This window comes from Clytia hemisphaerica, unplaced genomic scaffold, assembly GCF_902728285.1.
Source record: "Clytia hemisphaerica strain Z4C2 unplaced genomic scaffold, Clytia hemisphaerica genome assembly, whole genome shotgun sequence".
Taxonomy (NCBI): Eukaryota; Metazoa; Cnidaria; class Hydrozoa; order Leptothecata; family Clytiidae; genus Clytia; species Clytia hemisphaerica.
Genome location: NW_027104271.1, coordinates 523,646 through 540,338, shown reverse-complemented (window position 1 = coordinate 540,338; position 16,693 = coordinate 523,646). Strand labels below are relative to the sequence as shown.

The 16,693-nt window shown below is 35.4% G+C and overlaps 2 protein-coding genes across 3 annotated transcripts in view; both read right to left on the bottom strand.

Annotated features, from left to right (window-relative positions):
• LOC136816688 (cilia- and flagella-associated protein 74-like) overlaps positions 1-16,693 on the bottom strand; it is an 88,504-nt gene that overhangs the window by 10,094 nt on the left and 61,717 nt on the right. For both annotated transcript variants that reach the window (XM_067073015.1, XM_067073016.1), the window contains exon 28: positions 86-178. In XM_067073015.1, coding sequence (XP_066929116.1) covers positions 86-178 — 93 coding nt within the window. The remainder of the gene's footprint in view (positions 1-85; positions 179-16,693) is intronic.
• Positions 10,258-11,632, bottom strand: LOC136816703 (alpha-1A adrenergic receptor-like). Its single transcript, XM_067073027.1, has one exon. The coding sequence runs from the start codon at positions 11,508-11,510 to the stop codon at positions 10,305-10,307; it is 1,206 nt and encodes a 401-aa protein (XP_066929128.1). The 5' UTR covers positions 11,511-11,632; the 3' UTR covers positions 10,258-10,304.

Sequence of the window (16,693 nt, the reverse complement as noted above, 5' to 3'; positions counted from 1 at the left end):
CTCCGAAAAGAAAAAAAAATTGAAATTCAACTTTAAGAAGATAGGTACAGTATTCAAGTTTTGTACTAAATAAATCAAAACTTACCTGCGCTTTATCAGGGCTGAAATAAACATGAAGGTCGATATTTTCGTGTGGTAAGATTGTTCCAAACCCATCATTTGGTTGGATTTGTATGGTCTGTAAAATAGAGGAAAAAACATCGTTCGAAAGCAGAATAGATTTTTTAGAGAAGGAATGCTCAGTAGGCCTAAAAGAGACCTAAAAAAGATCAAAGTTCACCAAAGTAGGATCACAAAAACTACAAAAGCCTTAACAAAAACTACAAAAGGTTACATAAGTATTTAATCGCCCACCATGTCCCCGGGTAGAGAAGCCAGAGTTGAAAACTGCTTACAACAATGTTTATTTCATGTTTGATTGAAATATGGTTAACGTTTTTGCTCATGTTAAAGGTTTTGTTTTTAAATAAGAGTCATATCGTTTTCTTACTGATCAATTTTTAATCACAAGCTTGTTGACATTGGATTGACACGAATGTGGAACAAGATTGGTCAGAAAGTGGAAAAGAAAAACATTTTTTTGCTTATATCAGCATAATGTAACAATAAGCAGACACTGTCCTGATATGAAATACGTGTCTGATATGAAACGGGGACACTTATGTAAAAATGAAACTTTTAATCTGAAATTTCCCTCTGTCATTTCCTCTTTCGAAAAGTTTTTTGTCGTTACATGAATTCGAAGGTTAATTCCCGTTTTTTCCTACTCTCATAAAAGATCATCCATTCTGCGCAAACCTAGCCAGTACCTTCCCACAAACCAATTTTTTTCTTTGTTTTATGGTCAGTTACACTTTGAAGCGTTTGTCGAAAGTTATCGCACTTTATTCGCGATAAAAAAGCGGTTTTCGTCTAACAGGCTAGCGCAAACCAGGCTCTGCTCTAAAGGGATGTGGCGTACGTCAGGATTTAACCAGACAAACCACGTTATTTTGACACGAAAGCTAAATAGACTGTGTTCTAATATTTATGTATATCCGTGGGGGGGGGGGTACTAGGATTGCAGGATGACGGGTATGTGCCGCCGGACTTTTGGCTGTCGGGCCCTTATAGGGGCCAAAACGGACCCGTAGAGGGACTTAAGTGGAGTAAAAAAACCCAAATTTTTCAGATTTAGGCTTTTAAGGGTCACAATATGGAACTTGAGCTTTTTTTCAACCCTTAGGGTGACTGGCATTAGATTATGTAAATTTTACGACCCTTAGTGGGATTTTGAATATCCAAAAAAGGGACCCTTAAGGGTGGCGCACATACCCATACCCTCCTTTGCCCTTTTTGCCCCCAGGATGTATATGTTGACATTCGATTTTGGAGCAATTGTTTGCTTTTGGATCAATTTCCTTCGTCTACGTTTTGAGATTTCAAGAGTATATTCGGGAAATTAATCCTGAATTGCCATCAAAAAAGATAGATCCAAATACAGGGGGGGGGGAAATTTTCGAGATTTTAATAAACAGGGGGACCTAATTCCCAGGGGTTAGAAATTATACTTATGAAAACCCAAAAATAAGGTAAATATAGGCTAAAATCAGGCTCCCTCTTTGAGCACCATGCACAATGTGACATTGTCATCAACAATAAAAGGTGCATCCCCTTTCTATAGCGTTACAAAGATATCTTTAAGAGATTTGGAGATCCCAATAAAAAATAAACCCCTGTTTTGTGACATTTTTACTGTCAGCTACTAAATTGACCATAACTTGGGAAAATTATGTGGCTTACACTTAGGATTGCTTTGGTGGTTAAGCTGACGAAATTATCTATCCATTACATTAAAGTGCGAATTTTTGTGGCTTACTTAAAGGGGAGATACAAGCAAATGAAGCGTGGGCAAAAAATGTTGCTTACTGGTCATGTGGCTGACCCTACCAAAAAATTTTGAAGGCTGAGTTTTCAATAATGGAAACAGTCAGAAATATACTTTCTTTTTAGCATTGACAGCAAAGGGCTGAATTTTTCATTAGCTGCACTGATTTGTGGCTTACAGTTTGTTAAGTGGGCAAAAATGTGGCTTACACAAGGGAAATAGAGGTGAATAGGTGAATATAGGTGAATAGGTGAAATATAGGTGAAATTTTATGTCTCACATTTTTTAAGTTTTTGGTACTCAATCATTAAAGTATAACACCTGTAGGTGTAAAAAATTACAAAGATTTTGTTGTAAGTACAATTTTGTGGCTTGCTTAAAGGGGAGATACAAGCAAATGAAGCGTGGGCAAAAAATGTTGCTTACTGGTCATGTGGCTGACCCTACCAAAAAATTTTGAAGGCTGAGTTTTCAATAATGGAAACAGTCAGAAATATACTTTCTTTTTAGCATTGACAGCAAAGGGCTGAATTTTTCATTAGCTGCACTGATTTGTGGCTTACAGTTTGTTAAGTGGGCAAAAATGTGGCTTACACAAGGGAAATAGAGGTGAATAGGTGAATATAGGTGAATAGGTGAAATATAGGTGAAATTTTATGTCTCACATTTTTTAAGTTTTTGGTACTCAATCATTAAAGTATAACACCTGTAGGTGTAAAAAATTACAAAGATTTTGTTGTAAGTACAATTTTGTGGCTTGCAAAGTCACATTAAAAATTATCGAAAAGTAAGCCACAAAAAACTACATTTAACAGCTAGAAAGTATGTACATTAAACATTTTCTGAAAAATCCAACCTTTCCTCTGCCAAGTTAAGAAAGTCCCATTCTAAGATCTCGTATCTAATTTGTGTGCTTACATTTCTAAAAAAGATACCAATTTTGAGTTGAAGCCACATTTTTAGCTCAATTTAACGAGAAAAAAAAATTTAATTCATAATGTCTAAGTATTTCCCACAACATTGTAAAATTTCAAGACTTATCAATTAGCTATGACAAAAAGTTGTTTTTGGGCATTTTTCAAAATGTCATATTATTTTTGATTGGAATCTGGAGCTGTTTGATAGTGTCTGATTTTTGATTTCGTAGTCAATAACTTTTAGCCGAAAGTAAGAACTGGTTTCTCTGTTATTATTAAACTAGCCGGTGCCCGGCGTCGCACGCCGGTTTAGCTGTTTGCTGAACGCAAGTCCTTTGGATGTTGGGAAGGTGGCTTAAACATGATGAAATCAAAATTAAAGAGAAAAATTATCTTCAAAGTTTGACTTTATCCCTCCCGGGTGACGTATCTTTTAACCATATTTTGAAAAAGATTTTTGTGGCAAAAATGATCAGAAAGCAGAAAAAGGGCGTCATTCCCAAATTACACCATACCGGCGACCAGCGACGTCCGAGACGGCTCTGCAATTAGATTTTTTTCTCGCTTCGCTCGCGTTACATTTGCCGTAGGGAATTCTTGATGTTTAGGAAAACTTTGATGTCAAGATAAGCGGAGTGAAATAATAGACATGGTACGAGATTCGTCGAAAAAAGGCAGCTCGGAGGGGGGGGGGGGGTACTTAGGCAAGAAAAGGGTATGGGTATGTGCCGGCCTTAAGGGTGCCTTTTTTGAAACATGACAGTTTGAAAAATCGGAAAATCAAACTTCAGTCCCACTAAGAATCGGAAAAGTAGGAAAATTTCAACTTTTTTCCCCCAGAAAGATAGAAATTAGTTCCAAAAAGTGAATTAAAATTCACACAATTTCCCTTGTTTCTTCTCCTCTTTATTCTACTAAGGGTCCGAGGGACAGGGCCGAAAGTCAGCTCGAAACCATAGTCCCCCTGGAAGGCAGCTAGGATACGCAGTTAAAAAAGTGTAAGCGCAATTTTATGTTGCTTTTTATAAAATAACTTCGTCATAACTTCGATAACTTTTCAAATTCAACAATGACTTAGATTTACAGCAAAATAATTATCGACATAGATGTTTTTAAAGGTCCCTTTTTACGAAGAAAGAACTCTAGTTTTTACCGCCTTTTGAATTTATTTTTAATGTTGCTGTTGTTCTAACAAACTTGTCTTGTGATTCTTATGTTTTATTTTATATTTGTTCTTTTCTTTAACAGATTCTGTTTAAAAGATTTTTGTTTTGAAAAGAATTCGAATGTCTCAAATCAATAAGGTCGTTAATCACATTCGAAAACATTAAACAAAAGAAAAGAGAGAAAAAAAAAGAAAAAGTCTAATCTATCAATCAAAACAAAGTCTTTATAAAAACGGCGCGAATCTGATTCAACACATTTGTGGAGCAAGAAGCAAAAGTCATCTTTTAAAAGAACAAAACATTGCTTGCGAAAACGAAAGTGACACACAAAAAACAAACCAACAAAAAACAAACCAACAACAAACTGACATACAGACTACGGCTATTAATATATAGATAATATTGGTCAATTTTACAAGCTTTATACCTTTTTCGAAGAAATATAAATTTGATAACTTTTCTGTTTACAAAAACCTACCCAACAAGTTTTTTTTACCAGTGACAAGTCAGTATTTTGGACATCCAATTAACGTCTATCTTCGTCGTTTACAAAACGAAAAAATCTTCATTTTGCTGGCAAATTTGAAGTACAAAAATGGATTGATGAGAGAATTTAGTCCTGCAGGAATAAACAGAAGTCTTTCGTTCTCACCAGAACGGGAAAAATCGAATTTCTTTTCCTCAGGTGCTGTGATAACGATAGAAGCGAATATTGCAAATGGCAACCAACAAAATACGAAGGCTAATACAAAAGCAACAGCCATCATGGCAAATTTCTTCTCTTTCCGATTTCTCACTTCAACAGATACGCTGGGTTGCGTACCCGTTGTTCCAGCTTGTAACCTCATTCTGCTCTTTCGCACCTTACACCAAATTAATAGGTAGGCGGTAAGAAGGAAGACAATTGTCGCGTACACTAAAATTGATATCACGGTATATTCAAGATCACCTTGTCTTTCTGAGCGAGTACCGTATATTCGGTTCTCATACTGCAAACCCTCTTTCCTACGTATCTGTGTGTGTCCATAAGATTCCATAACTTTGACCATTATGACGTCATAAAGATTGCTACCATTGAATTTTTTCAAGAATTCGGTCCCTGTTATATTTGGGCTGGAATAACCTCTTGTTTCTGTACGATCATAAAATCTTGATTCTCTTAATTCATGAACGGTTATGACGGCGTTGTTTTCCAGTGCTATTCCTTTAGGTCCATTATAATCCGTAGTGATTATCTCAAAATAGGGTTTATCCACTAACAGAAAGAATGCATTTATTGTACAAACAGTTATGCATATAACCCACATTGAGAGACAAACAAAAACAGCATGCTGTCTTTTCACACAGCGATATCTTGATGGGAAGACCACGCCCAAAACTCGATCGATCGTCAACGCCAATAGACTGAAAATTGACATTAGGAGCGTAATACGAAATCCTATATTTACCGTTGAATATTGTAATCGTACAAGCTGCCCTTCCGTGTTTGTTCCTTCCACATGTGAGCGATATATAATTGATGTTGCACCAATTATGATAACTGCAATTCCAAGCATCACATCTGATATTGACAGATTAAGGAGATAAATTTGTGATATATGATTTTTCTTCTTCATTGCTTTGATAATGAAAATGATCTCTACTATATTCAAAATGAAAATGATAACACCAAAAATCTCATAGACGACATCATACCCTCCTATGAGCATCGGAAGGTAATCGACTCTTGAGTAGCCCATGGTGTTGAAGGTATAACAGGAGTAGACTGTTCTTAGACTTAATTCAAAGACTTAAGCCAAACACCGTGTTCAGCCTCTTATACAAAGCTATATTTCTTTAAACAAAACGTTTGATTGGTGGTTTTATTGTATCGTACGTCTACACAGTTTAGTAGTGTCGACTGCGCACGCGTCCAAACAATTTTCCATTATTTTGATTTCAGCGATCGCGGGAAACTACGGGGGAGAGCGTAAAAAACGGTAGAAAAGAACTCCTTTTAATCATAACTTCTTTTCCTCTAGATGAGTTTTTGTGAAATTTTCAGGAGGGATCTATAAAATTATCATTGATATCTAAACCATTCTCTTTAAAGGAAAGAAAAAAATTCACATTGTTTACATTCCTCTAACCTTCCACAGTATTAAAGTGAGCATTTTTACCTACCGCCTCTGCGGTGGAGCACCGTGGAGATAGCGAGACTGCTAAACAGTGTATTTAACCCGCTTTCCTTATCTGAAAAGATTATCATCCATTGACGCTTTACTGTATTGAAACATTTGTTACAAATGATTTAATTCATAAGTTGGGGCTTTCCCTTAAGAAATCAAGTATATCTATACAATACATCTCAGAAGATCATAATCCACTAATAGTTATTTGGACTAACATGAGTTAGGGGACTTTTCTCAGGGGACTTTTCTCGAGGATTTTTTTTATTTTCGACTCATTTCGAATAGTGTAAAAAACACGTAAAAAAGAGGTATTTTGAGAATTTACACTATACTAATTTAAAAAGGCAAATCGTCAAGGGGGACGAGGTTATCAATTTGGTTCTACAAATAGGGAAAAATAAAATAGGGAATTTGAGATGTTTTCTAAACCCTTTGGGGACTGGAATTAGGTTATAAAGATCCAAAAAAGGGACCCTTAAGGGTGGCACATACCCGTACCCTCATTTTGCCTAGGTACCCTCACCACGGGTGTATATGATTGGCATTTGCTTATGGATAAATTTCCTTCAGCGAGGCTGCTAAACGGTGTATTTAAACCCGCTTTCCTTATGTGAAAAGATCGGATGGAAATTGTACTTATTAAAATCCAAAAATAAGGTAAATATAGGCTAAAATCAGGCTCCCTCTTTATTTTACACACTACTTATTTGTAAGAATCAAATTTGAATAAAGCTGAAAATTAATTCAAGAAATTGAAAAATTTAGAAAATCAAATATTCCATACACTAAGATTTTATCATGATCTTCATCAAAGATAAAAAAAGTGAATTTTTGAACCAGATATTTTTTGGAAAACATTTTCGGTACTTTACCAACCCTGATAAATGAAAAATTGATTCTTATTTTACCGACCAACCGACCCATATTTTGCTAACGATCTGCCCGTAGAACAACAAATTAAATTGGTCTCGCCTAAAAGGTGCACCTCCTTTCTATATCGTTAAAAAAGATATCTTCAAGTGATTTGGAGCTGCTTGACAGTGTTTGATTTTATAATTCGTAGTCAATAACTTTTAGCCGAAAGTAAAACCTGGTTTCTCTGTTATTATTAAATAATATTGGTCAATTTTACAATTACTATGCTTTATACCTTTTTCGAAGAAATATAAATTTAAAAACTTTTCTGTTTACAAAAACCTGCCTAACAAGTTTTTTCTACCAGTGACAAGTCAGTGTTTTGGACATCCAATTAACGTCTATCTTCGTCGTTTACAAAACGAAAAAATCTTCAATTTGCTGGCAAATTTGAAGTACAAAAATGGATTGATGAGAGAATTTAGTCCTGCAGGAATAAACAGAAATCTTTCGTTCTCACCAGAACGGGAAAAATCGAATTTCTTTTCCTCAGGTGCTGTGAGAACGATAGAAGCGAATATTGCAAATGGCAACCAACAAAATACGAAGGCTAATACAAAAGAAACAGCCATAATGGCAAATTTCTTCTCTTTCCGATTTCTCACTTCAACAGACAGGCTGGGTTGCGTACCCGTTGTTCCAGCTTGTAACCTCATTCTGCTCTTTCTCATCTTATACCAAATTAATAGGTAGGCGGTTAGAAGGAAGATAATTGTCGCGTACACTAAAATTGATATCACAGTATATTCAAGATCACCTTGTCTTTCTGAGCGAGTACCGTATATTCGGTTTTCATACTGCAAACCCTCTTTCGTACGTATCTGTGTGTGTCCATAAGATTTCATCACTTTCACCATTATGACGTCATAAAGATTGCTACCATTGAATTTTTTCAAGAATTCCGCCCCTGTTATATTTGGGCTGGAATAACTTCTTGTTTCTGTACGATCATAAAATCTGGATTCTCTTAACTCATGGACGGTTATGACGGCGTTGTTTTCCAGTGCTATTCCTTTAGGTCCATTATAATCCGTAGTGATTATCTCAAAATAGGGTTTATCCACTAACAGAAAGAATGCATTTATTGTACATACAGTTATACATATAACCCACATTGAGAGACAAACAAAAACAGCATGCAGTCTTTTCACACAGCGATATCTTGATGGGAAGACCACGCCCAAAACTCGATCGATCGTCAACGCCAATAGACTGAAAATTGACATTAGGAGCGTGATACGAAATGCAATATTTACCGTTGAATATTGTAATCGTACAAGCTGCCCTTCCGTGTTTGTTCCTTCCACATGTGAGCGATATATAATTGATGTTGCACCAATTATGATAACTGCAATTCCAAGCATCACATCTGATATTGACAGATTAAGGAGATAAATTTGTGATATATGATTTTTTTTCTTCATTGCTTTGATAATGAAAATGATCTCCACTATATTCAAAATGAAAATGATAACACCAAAAATCTCATAGACGACATCATACCCTCCTATTTCGAGAGGAAGGTAGTCGACTCTTGGGTAGTCCATGGTGTTGAAGATAAGACTGGGTTAGACTGTTTTTAAACTTACTTCAAGTCAAACACCGTGTTCAGCCTCTTCTACAAAGCTATATTTCTTTAAACAAAAAGTTTGATTGGGGGTTTTATTGTATCGTACGCCTACTGAATTTAATCCGCTTTCGTTATCTGAGAAGATCATCATCCACTGAAGTTTTATTGTATCGAAACATTTGTTAAAATCAATTCAATTCATAAGTTATCAAAATATCAATACAATACATCTGAGAAAATCATAACTCATCAACGCTTATTGGAATAAGATGAGTCAGGGGACTTTTCTCATGGAACTTTTCTCAATGAACTTTTTTTAGTTAGTTTTTATATACATCTTTGATATTTACGATATTTGTCACACACACTGAAATGTACTCTTCAATAATGTCCCACATATGATATGCTATGTCATTTGGGGAAAAAAACATGCGTATACAAAAAAGCTAAAAAATTACAGACTTCTTTTTTGTTAAAGGAGAAAAGTTCTCCCCCCAAAAAAATTCTTTTTCACCTTTCTTAACACTCTCCTGGATTTCCATTTTTCGTTTGACCCCCCCCCCCCACAAACCCTTTAAAAAAAAAAAAATCCCCCAAGCAGAAAGATGGGAGGAAACTATGAGGAGGCATGCCTCTTATGCTGAGAAAGCAGAATTGAAAAAAATTGATTTGTGGTCGTGCGGCGAAACAGACTTTTTCTTCCGTCAACGCACGAAGACCTTCAAAACTATAATAACTTGCATTTTTCCAGAGGCCGAAGACCTATGTTAACGGCCTAATACCTTTGAATTAAATGTGCGGTCGAATTCGAACGGCCGAAAACCTGCAAGACTTTAGCAAGAACCTCAACTAAAACCGGGATTTTTCATACTGCGTAAAGAAAAAGCCGTGACATCTAGTATAGGCTAGCAAGACTTGGACATTCAAGAATTTAAATGCAACTAAGCGAACAAATCACATTATTCAAACCGTAGTGCATATCAAAGTAAAAAACCTTATTTTAAGCAGATAAAGAATGACCCTTTTTCCAGTCTCGTACCCAGGGTCTGATTCGATTACAGATTATTTAGAACTTACACTATACTATATCTAAAAAGACAAATCGTCAAGGGGGACGAGGTTGTCAATTTGGTTCTTACAAATAGGGAAAATGAAATAGGGAATTTGAGATGTTTTCTAAACCCTTAGGGGACTGGAATTAGATTATGTGATTTATACGACTCTTAGTGGGATTTTGAATATTCTAATTCCGGCTAATTCCCGGGGGTTGGAAATTGTACTTATGAAAAACCAAAAATAAGGTAAATATAGGTTAAAAAAATCAAGCTCCCTCTTTGAACGCCATGCACCATGTGACATTGTCATCATTGTCTAGTTTTGATTGCTAATGCTAATTCTTAAAGCCAGTTAAGACGAAATTTCTTGAAACTAGGGTATATTGAATCAATCAAACATTCCTATTTTTTCATGACTAATTTTCAAGCAACTAATAAATGCTTGAGTTTATACAAATTTAATAAAAGGTGCATCTCCTTTCTATAGCGTTAAAAGAGATATATTGGTCAATTTTACAATTACTATGCTTTATACCATTTTCAGAGAAATATAATTATTTAATAACTTTTCTGTTTACAAAAACCTGCCCAACAAGTTTTTTCTACCAGTGACAAGTCAGTGTTTTGGACATCCAATTAACGTCTATCTTCGTCGTTTACAAAATGAAAAAATGTTCATTTTGCTGGCAAATTTGAAGTACAAAAATGGATTGATGAGAGAATTTAGTCCTGCAGGAATAAACAGAAATCTTTCGTTCTCACCAGAACGGGAAAAATCGAATTTCTTTTCCTCAGGTGCTGTGATAACAATAGAAGCGAATATTGCAAATGGCAACCAACAAAATACGAAGGCTAATACAAAAGCAACAGCCATCATAGCAAATTTCTTCTCTTTCCGATTTCTCACTTCAACAGACAGGCTGGGTTGCGCACCCGTTGTTCCAGCTTGTAACCTCATTCTGCTCTTTCTCACCTTACACCAAATTAATAGGTAGGCGGTTAGAAGGAAGATAATTGTCGCGTACACTAAAATTGATATCACAGTATATTCAAGATCACCTTGTCTTTCTGAGCGAGTACCGTATATTCGGTTCTCATACTGCAAGCCCTCTTTCCTACGTATCTGTGTGTGTCCATAAGATTCCATCACTTTGACCATTATGACGTCATTAAGATTGCTACCATTGAATTTTTTCAAGTATTCGACCCCTGTTATATTTGGGCTGGAATAACTTCTTGTTTCTGTACGATCATAAAATCTGGATTCTCTAAACTCATGAACGGTTATGACGGCGTTGTTTTCCAGTGCTATTCCTTTAGGTCCATTATAATCCGTAGTAATTATCTCAAAATAGGGTTTATCCACTAACAGAAAGAATGCATTTATTGTACATACAGTTATGCATATAACCCACATTGAGAGACAAACAAAAACAGCATGCTGTCTTTTCACACAGCGATATCTTGATGGGAAGACCACGCCCAAAACTCGATCGATCGTCAACGCCAATAGACTGAAAATTGACATTAGGAGCGTAATACGAAATCCTATATTTACCGTTGAATATTGTAATCGTACAAGCTGCCCTTCCGTGTTTGTTCCTTCCACATGTGAGCGATATATAATTGATGTTGCACCAATTATGATAACTGCAATTCCAAGCATCGCATCTGATATTGACAGATTAAGGAGATAAATTTGTGATATATGATTTTTCTTCTTTATTGCTTTGATAATGAAAATGATCTCCACTATATTCAAAATGAAAATGATAACACCAAAAATCTCATAGACGACATCATACCCTCCTATGAGCATAGGAAGGTAATCGACTCTTGAGTAGCCCATGGTGTTGAAGGTATAACAGGAGTAGACTGTTTTTAGACTTAATTAAAAGACTTAAGTCAAACACCGTGTTCAGCCTCTTATACAAAGCTATATTTCTTTAAACAAAAAGTTTGATTGGTGGTTTTATTGTATCGTACGTCACACAGTTTAGCAGTGTCGACTGCGCACGCGTCCAAACAATTTTCCATTGTTTCGATTTCAGCGATCGCGGGAAACTACGGGGGAGAGCGTAAAAAACGGTAGAAAAGAACTCCTTTTAATCATAACTTCTTTTCCTCTAGATGAGTTTTTGTGAAATTTTCAGGAGGGATCTATAAAATTATCATTGATATCTAAACCATTCTCTTTAAAGGAAAGAAAAAAATTGACATTGTTTACATTCCTCTAACCTTCCACAGTATTTAAGTGAGCATTTTTACCTACCGCCTCTGCGGTGGAGCACCATGGAGATAGTGAGACTGCTAAACAGTGTATTTAACCCGCTTTCCTTATCTGAAAAGGTTAATCATCCATTGACGCTTTACTCTATCGAAACATTTGTTACAAAGGATTTAATTCGTAAGTTGGGGCTTTCCCTTAAGAAATCAAGTATATCTATACAATACATCTGAGAAGATCATAATCCACTAATACTTATTTGGACTAACATGAGTTAGGGACTTTTCTCAGGGGACTTTTCTCAAGGAACTTTTTTATTTTCGACTCAAACCCTCCCAAGTCAAATTAAATGAAATGTACTCTTTAATAATGTCCCACATGTGCCCATGGTGTTGAAGGTATGATTTGGGGAAGAATAACACTCCTGGATTTCCATTTTTCGTTTGACCCCCCCCCCGCAAACCCTTTTGAAAAAAAAAACAACAAAAAATCCCCCAAGCAGAACGGTGGGAGGAAACTATGAGGAGGCATGCCTCTTATGTTGACAAAGCAGAATTTAAAAAAAAATTAATTCGTGGTCGTGCGGCGAAACCGATTTTTTTCTTCCGTCAACGGTTGGAGACCTTCTAAACTTTAATAACTTGCATTTTTCCAGCGGCCGAAGACCTATGTTAACGGCCGAATACCTTTGAATTAAATGTGCGGTCAAATTCGAACGGCCGAAAACCTGCAAGACTTTAAACCGTATTGGCTATCAAAGTAAAAAACCTTATTTTAAGCAGATAAAGAATGATCCTTTTTCCAGTCTCGTACCCAGGGCCTGATTCGATTACTGTTTTTTGAGAATTTACACTATACTATATCTAAAAAGGCAAATCGTCAAGGGTGCGAGGTTATCAATTTGGTTCTACAAATAGGGAAAAATAAAATACGGAATTTGAGATGTTTTCTAAACCCTTAGGGGACTGGAATTAGGTTATGTGATTTCTTCGACTCTTAGTGGGATTTTAAAGATCCAAATAAGGGACACTTAAGGGTGGCACATACCCGTACCCTCATTTTGCCTAGGTACCCTCATCCCGGGTGTATATGATTGGTGTTTGCTTATGGATAAATTTCCTTCAGCGAGACTGCTAAACGGTGTATTTAAACCCATTTTCCTTATGTGAAAAGATCGGATGGAAATTGTACTTATTAAAATCCAAAAATAAGGTAAATATAGGCTAAAATCAGGCTCCCTCTTTATTTTACACACTACTTATTTGTAAGAATCAAATTTGAATAAAGCTGAAAATTAATTCAAGAAATTGAAAAATTTAGAAAATCAAATATTCCATACACTAAGATTTTATCATGATCTTCATCAAAGATAAAAAAAGTGAATTTTTGAACCAGATATTTTTTGGAAAACATTTTCGGTACTTTACCAACCCTGATAAATGAAAAATTGATTCTTATTTTACCGACCAACCGACCCATATTTTGCTAACGATCTGCCCGTAGAACAACAAATTAAATTGGTCTCGCCTAAAAGGTGCACCTCCTTTCTATATCGTTAAAAAAGATATCTTCAAGTGATTTGGAGCTGCTTGACAGTGTTTGATTTTATAATTCGTAGTCAATAACTTTTAGCCGAAAGTAAAACCTGGTTTCTCTGTTATTATTAAATAATATTGGTCAATTTTACAATTACTATGCTTTATACCTTTTTCGAAGAAATATAAATTTAAAAACTTTTCTGTTTACAAAAACCTGCCTAACAAGTTTTTTCTACCAGTGACAAGTCAGTGTTTTGGACATCCAATTAACGTCTATCTTCGTCGTTTACAAAACGAAAAGATCTTCATTTTTCTGGCAAATTTGAAGTACAAAAAAGGATTGATGAGAGAATTTAGTCCTGCAGGAATAAACAGAAGTCTTTCGTTCTCACCAGAACGGGAAAAATCGAATTTCTTTTCCTCAGGTGCTGTGATAACGATAGAAGCAAATATTGCAAATGGCAACCAACAAAATACGAAGGCTAATACAAAAGCAACAGCCATCATGACAAACTTCTTCTCTTTCCGATTTCTCACTTCATCAGACAGGCTGGGTTGCGCGCCCGTTGCTTGTAACCTCATTCTGCTCTTTCTCACCTTATACCAAATTAGTAGGTAGGCGGTTAGAAGGAATATAATTGTTGCGTACACTAAAACTGATATCACGGTATATTCAAGATCACCTTGCCTTTCTGAGCGAGTACCGTATATTCGGTGTTCATACTGCAGACCCTCTTCCCTACGTATCTGTGTGTATCCATAATATTTCATCTCTCTGACCATTATGACGTCATTAGTACCGCTACCATTGATCTTTTTTAAGTATTCGGCCCATGTTATATTTGGGCTAGAATAACTTCTTATTTCTTCACGATCATAAAATCTGGAGTATCTTAACTTATGAACGGTTATGACGGCGTTGTTTTCCAGCACTTTTCTTTTAGGTCCATAATAATACGTAGCAATTATCTCAAAAGAGGGTTCATCTATTAACAGAAAGAATGCATTTATTGTACATACAGTTATGCATATAATCCACATCGAAAGACATACGAAAACAGCACGCAGTTTTTTCACACAGCGATATCTTGAAGCGAAGACCACGCCCAAAACTCGATCGATCGTCAACGCCAATAGACTGGAAATTGACATTAGGAGCGTGATACGAAATCCTATATTTACCGTCAAATGCTGCAATCGTACAAGCTGCCCTTCCGTGTTTGTTCCTTCCACATGTGAGTGATATATAATTGATGTTGCACCAATTATGATAACTGCAATTCCAAGCATCGCATCTGATATTGACAGATTAAGGAGATAAATTTGTGATATATGATTTTTCTTCTTCATTGCTTTGATAATGAAAATGATCTCTACTATATTCAAAATGAAAATGATAACACCAAAAATCTCATAGACGACATCATACCCTCCTATGTCCAGAGGGAAGTAATCGACTCTTGAGTAGCCCATGGTGTTGATGGTAAGACAGGGTTATACTGTTTTTAGACTTAAGTCCAACACCGTGACCAGCCTCTTCTGCAAAGCTATATTTCATTAATCAAAAAGTTTTATTGTTGGTTTTATTGTATCGTACGTCTATACAGTTTAGTAGTGTTGACTGCGCACGCGTCCAAACAATTTTCCATTGTTTTGATTTTAACGATCGCGGGAAAATACGGGGGAGAGCGTAAAAAAACGTTAGGTAAAGAACTCCTTTTAATCATAACTTCTTTTCCTCTAGATGAATTTTTGTGAAATTTTCAGGAGAGATCCATAAAATTATCATTGATATCATGTTCAAATATCTAAATCATTCTCTTTAAATGAAAGAAAAGAATTGACATTGTTTACATTCCTCTAACCTTCCACAGTACTACAGTGCGCATTTTTACTTACCGCCTCTGCGGTGGAGCACCGTGAGGGGCAATCTGCCACCACATAACACGGTTTGTTATTGTCTTTTTTAAACTCGATTACTTTTAGGGTGCATGGGGGAATTTCCAATCGAGGCCTCCGCCCGATCGAGATAATAATATCACATGACCTTTGACGGGGAAAAATAAAAACAAAGTTATATAATATTATGAGAACTGATCAGAGTGAGAGAGAAGGCACAGATTATCTTATAAGATTATCTTCCTTTTTTCAGAAAAAAAAGCAATCATTTTGTTTTAGCTGAAGGCTTCATATAAGATTTTTATAATTACTCTTCCAAAAAATAAGAGTAGAATTTCACTTATAAAATCTCCTAAAAAGGCAGCAAATACACGAATTAGAAAATAAAAAGACATAAAAAGCTTGAATTCATTAAAAAAATGAAAAATTGAACATAAAATTCTCAAGACCTTGGAAAAACTACCAACATTTTGAAAATTTGGCAGTTGGTAGAGCAATGAAAATAAAAATGGACTACTAAAATCAATTTTATTTTTACTTCAATTTTTGGAATTTCAGGGTCGGTCGGGCCCGTAAAACAACTAATCAAATTGCTGTCGCCTTAGTTATCTCAAATTATCTAAATCTCCATTGGCAGTAGTAATTTCAATATGATTTGATTTATAGGTAAAAAAGAAATGGGTTGAAAAACAAAGCACATGGGATAATTTGTATAAGTAGATATAAGATGTTATTTTTTATTGAAACATACAAATGAAATGTCTGAGATGTTTCAAGAAAATCTATGAAAATGTTAGATTATAAATCTAGAATGTTTAGTCCAAAAAAAGGTTTCTCAAAGCTTGTAATAATAACACCAAAAACAAAGGCTCTTTTGTCTTCTCTTTAGAATTATATGATTAAGGAAAGAAAATATTTACAAATTAAAATGTCTATGAATGTCTTTGACAGGTTTTGTCAAAACATGGAAACCTCGAAACGATGCTTTCTTGGACAACCTACCACATAAACACTACTGAAATTATATGAAATAAACACGAATTGTTGATAAACAAGCAATATGCTGAATGGACCTACCTGATGATTAAAGTTAGATAGCAATGCGAAAAGAAAAATGAAAAAAATCAGTCAGAAAATATAGCGTTAAGCGAAAATACACAACACAATAAATTCATCATTGATTGTTGATGGGGGGAGAGGGGAGGGTTGTAGGGAAATAATAAATAGGAAGTTCTGGTCGCAAAAATCAGTTTTATTGACAATTGAATCATGCTTGATAATGAGCATTGTTATGAATAATGGTTTGTGTGAAAAGCATAGAAATATAAGTAAACTAAACCGGAAAAAATTTTTTTCTCAAAAATACAA

Coding starts and splice junctions, on each gene's coding strand:
- LOC136816703 (XM_067073027.1), bottom strand. CDS start 11,510: ATGGGCTACTCAAGAGTCGATTACCTTCCTATGCTCATAGGAGGGTAT.